At 44.1% G+C, this 4,899-nt stretch overlaps 1 protein-coding gene across 1 annotated transcript; it reads left to right on the top strand.

Annotated features, from left to right (window-relative positions):
* Positions 1 to 217: 217 nt before the first annotated feature.
* LOC100284045 (thioredoxin reductase 2) lies at positions 218 to 3,637 on the top strand. The gene is made up of 2 exons (NM_001156943.1): positions 218 to 1,384; positions 3,357 to 3,637. The coding sequence occupies exons 1-2, from the start codon at positions 343 to 345 to the stop codon at positions 3,425 to 3,427; spliced, it is 1,113 nt and encodes a 370-aa protein (NP_001150415.1). The 5' UTR covers positions 218 to 342; the 3' UTR covers positions 3,428 to 3,637.
* Positions 3,638 to 4,899: the final 1,262 nt, after the last annotated feature.

Here is a 4,899-nt window from a genome sequence, read left to right as displayed (position 1 = left end):
AAATCGGTTCGATATCGAATCACTATCAAGCTCCTATCGATACCGCCGAAGATTGACCGGCCTTAGCGACTACTGTTGGCCATACCGGTTCATATGTCACGTAAACGGTAGGTATCTTCAAGAGTTGGATTAGTCGCATCATGTGTCCACACACGTTCACACCCGCATAAAATCCTCCGACTCCGAGGCGACCAGGGCCAACCACACCAACCACGCACGCCAGCCCGCTCCAGCCTCCAACCCATTCTTCGGCGGTTCGGCCCGGCCTGCACCCTGCAGCCACCAAGCAAACCCAGTGCTCTGCTTTCTGCATTCCCCCCCGCCGCCACTCCGTCGGGCTTGATGAGCCTCTGCTCCAAGCTCTTCGCGTTGCTCCGCAAGTCCCGCGCCCTCGCCACCAGCACCGCCGCCGCAGCCGCCGCGACAACCTCCGCGACGGCGTCGGCCAACGGGATGGAGGAGGCTGTCGCCGCGGCGGGCCCGCTGCGCACGCGCGTCTGCATCATCGGCAGCGGCCCAGCCGCGCACACGGCGGCCGTCTACGCCGCGCGCGCCGAGCTCAAGCCCGTCCTCTTCGAGGGCTGGCTCGCCAACGACATCGCCGCGGGTGGACAGCTCACCACCACCACCGACGTCGAGAACTTCCCGGGCTTCCCCGACGGCATCCTCGGCGCCGACCTCATGGATCGCTGCCGCGCGCAGTCGCTCAGGTTCGGGACCAAGATCCTCACCGAGACCGTCACCACCGTGGACTTCTCCGCCCGCCCCTTCCGTGTCGCCTCCGACGACACCGTTGTGCACGCCGACTCCGTCGTCGTCGCCACGGGCGCCGTCGCGCGCAGGCTGCACTTCGCCGGCTCCGACGCCTTCTGGAACCGGGGCATCTCCGCCTGCGCCGTCTGCGACGGGGCTGCGCCTATCTTCCGGAACAAGCCCATCGCCGTCGTCGGAGGCGGGGACTCCGCCATGGAGGAGGCTAACTTCCTCACCAAGTACGGCTCGCAAGTTTACATCATCCACCGCCGCAGCGACTTCCGGGCGTCCAAGATCATGCAGGCGCGCACGCTCTCCAACCCCAAGATCAAGGTCGTCTGGAACTCCGAGGTCGTCGAGGCCTACGGCGGTGCGGATGGCGGCCCGCTAGCCGGCGTCAAGGTCAAGGACGTCGTCACCGGCGAGGTCTCTGATCTCCAGGTGGCCGGGCTCTTCTTTGCCATCGGTCACGAGCCGGCGACAAAATTTCTTGGAGGGCAGCTCGAGCTCGACTCTGATGGGTATGTGGTGACCAAGCCCGGTTCCACGCACACCAGTGTGCAGGGGGTCTTTGCAGCTGGGGATGTCCAGGACAAGAAGTACCGCCAGGCCATTACTGCAGCTGGATCAGGTATAAGCTTCATTGTTGTTTTAATGCTGCTGTTTAGGTATTCCATGATCCCAATAGTGATTTGCTTATGGATCATGCCATGCTGCATCCATGCCATGCTACGAAATGGCATTGGTGGATCCTGAAATGGAGCATGCCAGGTGTTAGTTTGTGGGAAGCTAATTGAGATTATATAGTTAAGTACATCTCTAGTTAAACAAATATCCGATTAGTAAACAGAGCGCCTATGTTATTATGCAATAATTTTGCTGTTTACAAAAACAATAACAATAACATCAACTTGTGACTTGATACGATGGTGTTTGACTGTTTGTGACTAGACAACAATAGTTTAAACTGTGATTTCTAGTTGCATCCAACATGCTCACACAAACAGGGTGCTGTGGTTGGTTCTGATCCCCACCATCTTTAGGTGGTTTATGTCATGTTTTCTGGATTTCCTGAACCACTGTGTGGTGGAATCTTATCTTTAAATTGTTTGCCTCTCAAATCTAGGCCTATTCATAGGTCAGGAAAGGGTGGTGTGTTCATGCAGCATTAGGTTACTACTTGCAAGTTTAAATGACTTACAAGAATAATAATGAGCCCCCCTTTTCAACTTTGACCTTTACTCTTTAGGAGCTCTCCACTCTCATTGTTTTACATGAGACCTACCTTTATAAATGTTGTAGGCATTGAAAGCATATCCTCACTCCTTATTCCAGTATTGAGGTTCCCTTCTCTGTGATATTGAGATTATCCAATATTAGCGGAATAACTGAATTTTGCAATCACGCTATAGTGATGTTTTTCAGTATTCCATGTGGAAGCATGCTGAATGATTTTGTTGTGATTAATATTTAAGATGAGTAAAAGCTGTTAACTAGTAGTTACATAGTATTAATTTTAATCCTTGGAACATTATTTATTAGTAATAACTTGGTATAAATGATCTAGTTGGGCTTGGGCAATTAGGATAGATAGATCTTGGACGTTGGACCAATGGCAATTATCATATGCCATGAGCAGCATAACAGTAAAACACTAAGGTCCCATTTGTTTCCTTTCATTTTGATGAATTAGAATCTTACTAATGGAATAGACTATTTTTTTAGAATGCGACATTGCACCACTTTTCAAAGTTATCATATAAGCATATCTCAAATTCATGGGTGAAAGATGGAAATTGATTCTATAGATTTACATACTATTTTTCCGATGTACAACTTATAGCACACCCTTCTACTTGCTTCGCTATAACATAAATGTAGTATATAAATATCTCTCTCATATGTTACATATATAAATATATGAACTTAATTAGTTTTGTCTGAATTATAATTATTAAAATGGAATTCAATTCCAACGAAACAAACGGACCCTAAATGAGTTATGCTTAGAATCATTGTGTTGACTGTTTCCATTGCCTTTTTTTTGTTTATTTACCTTTTTCTGAGCTGGGATTATACCAGAAGTTTAATTAGTAGTCAAATACTAGAATTTATTCTTTGCAATATTTTATAACTCGATGCTAATGATCTAGTTGGAAAATTAGGACAGATATACCCATGAAAGGGCAATTATCATATTGGGAGTAGTGTAAACTGTGAAACAATTTCTAAGGAACTATGATTAGAGGATTGCTATGGTCTCTTTTGTTCTGAATTATTGAGTTCTGTGTTTTGATTATCATTTTCTCTTTATTAATTGAGTGAACTGAGAAGTATATTACATCAAATGGTTTATTCCTTAATGAAAAATCGATTCTAAGATTTAATTTATAGTTTAAGCTACGTGAAACTGTGTCACTTTCCAAAAGCAGTCCCTAGGCCTTGTTTGTTTGGGTACTCTAGTATTCACCCCAATCTACATGTATTGAAGTGTATTGGGGTGTAAATTAGTTAGTATTTCTTGGCATTGATATTATACTAACATGAGCAAATCGATTAAGAAAAATTTCTAGCTCAATATGGTAACCGTTTGGATGGTCCAGGTTGCATGGCTGCTCTGGATGCAGAGCACTACCTGCAGGAGGTTGGAGCACAGGAAGGGAAGACCGATTGACTATGTCTGGGCCAAGCTGCTCTTGGGCCAAGGAAAACTTCTCCGAAAGCCGCTCTCTAGTGGTGTAAACAGCACATTATTATTTGGTTTTAGGCCTCAAATTACGTTACATTGGAAATTGATTTATATGAGCGTGCGCAAGCTTGTATACATTATTCGCATTGTTTATTACTCTTAGAGTCTTAGTCATTAATCACACTTTGCTAAGTTATATGCTTCCCTTTTGGAGAAAATATCTCCAGAAATGCGCGTATACACCCATTTGAAATGTGCATACAGGGGCAAAACAATGAGTTCTCAGATCTTTGTGTACTGGGTGCAAGAAGAGAGAGAAGAAAGGTTTTAAACACAAAATTTGACTAGCAAGCTTCTCATTTTGATGCATTTAATTTTTATTAAAAACAAACTAGAAAACCTCGTACAGCCGAGATTTGTTATATGTTAGGCTATAGATTTAGAGCATGTACAACTCCATTAATTTGTTGCAAAAAGATGTCTCCCCAAAGAGACACCTCTTCAAGTGATCTCATCTACTAGAAGACATCTCTTCAAGCAATGAGATTACACAGTTTAGTTAGTTAATCATGTAACCAAAGGGAATGTCCTTGGTATGGATGCAGTGAACAATTGTATCCTAAGGCTACTCACAATGGGGATTTCATGTCTCTGTTTCCAAAAATGCCACATCAGATTTATGGATGAATGAAATACCCTCTCTCAATAGAGAGTTTCATCTCACTATTTCATATGTCAACATACTTCTTAAATGCTGCATATAAATAACCAATAGGATTTACTCAATTATATGAAGATGAAACAAAACACTCTCAGTGGAGGTTTCACACAGTTTCCAAGATCTTGGAAACGAGTTAACATGGTTTCATCCCCATGAAACTCCATGAAACTCTTCCTTCTTAAATGATGTGACATGTCATCAAAATAGCTGATGTGGCAGGCTAATTAATACATGAAACACCCCATGAAACCACCATTGTGAATAGCCTAAGATGCACTTATTCACTGCACGCCTTCCCGTTGTATAAATATGTACAGAGATCAATACAATGACACACTTCTTCCATCATCTACTTTCACTTTACATTTCAGTTCTTAACACGTTATCATGCACTCTTAGCACAAGAGAAAGAAGAATAGAGACACTCAAGCCTCTAACCCATCTATGCCACCAGCTCGAGGAAGAAGAGGGTTTGTAAAGTAGGAAAATTTAGTCCCGGATGGTAGTTTCAACCGATACTAATGTGAAAGGTTTAATATCGGTTGGTGGTTTCAACCGGTATTAAATGCATTAGTACAGGTTGGTGTCTCCAGCTGGTATTAAGGCCTAGACTCTAGTACCGGCTGTAGCCACCAACCGCTACTAAATCTTCTGACAGTTAAAACCGATAGTGAAGCTGTTAATAAGGCTTCCTTCTATTTAGTTTTTGTACCAATTCCTAGAAAACATACTAAAA

Source organism: Zea mays, chromosome 6 (genome assembly GCF_902167145.1).
Source record: "Zea mays cultivar B73 chromosome 6, Zm-B73-REFERENCE-NAM-5.0, whole genome shotgun sequence".
Classification (NCBI taxonomy): domain Eukaryota; kingdom Viridiplantae; phylum Streptophyta; class Magnoliopsida; order Poales; family Poaceae; genus Zea; species Zea mays.
Note: the sequence above shows the minus strand (reverse complement) of the source record. Positions and strands in the feature narration are given on the sequence as shown.

Bases quoted from the DNA above. Each gene is read 5' to 3' on its own strand.
- LOC100284045 (NM_001156943.1), top strand. From the start codon at position 343: ATGAGCCTCTGCTCCAAGCTCTTCGCGTTGCTCCGCAAGTCCCGCGCC. The intron at 1,385-3,356 runs GTATAAGCTTCA...TGGATGGTCCAG, and splicing joins CATTACTGCAGCTGGATCAG to GTTGCATGGCTGCTCTGGAT.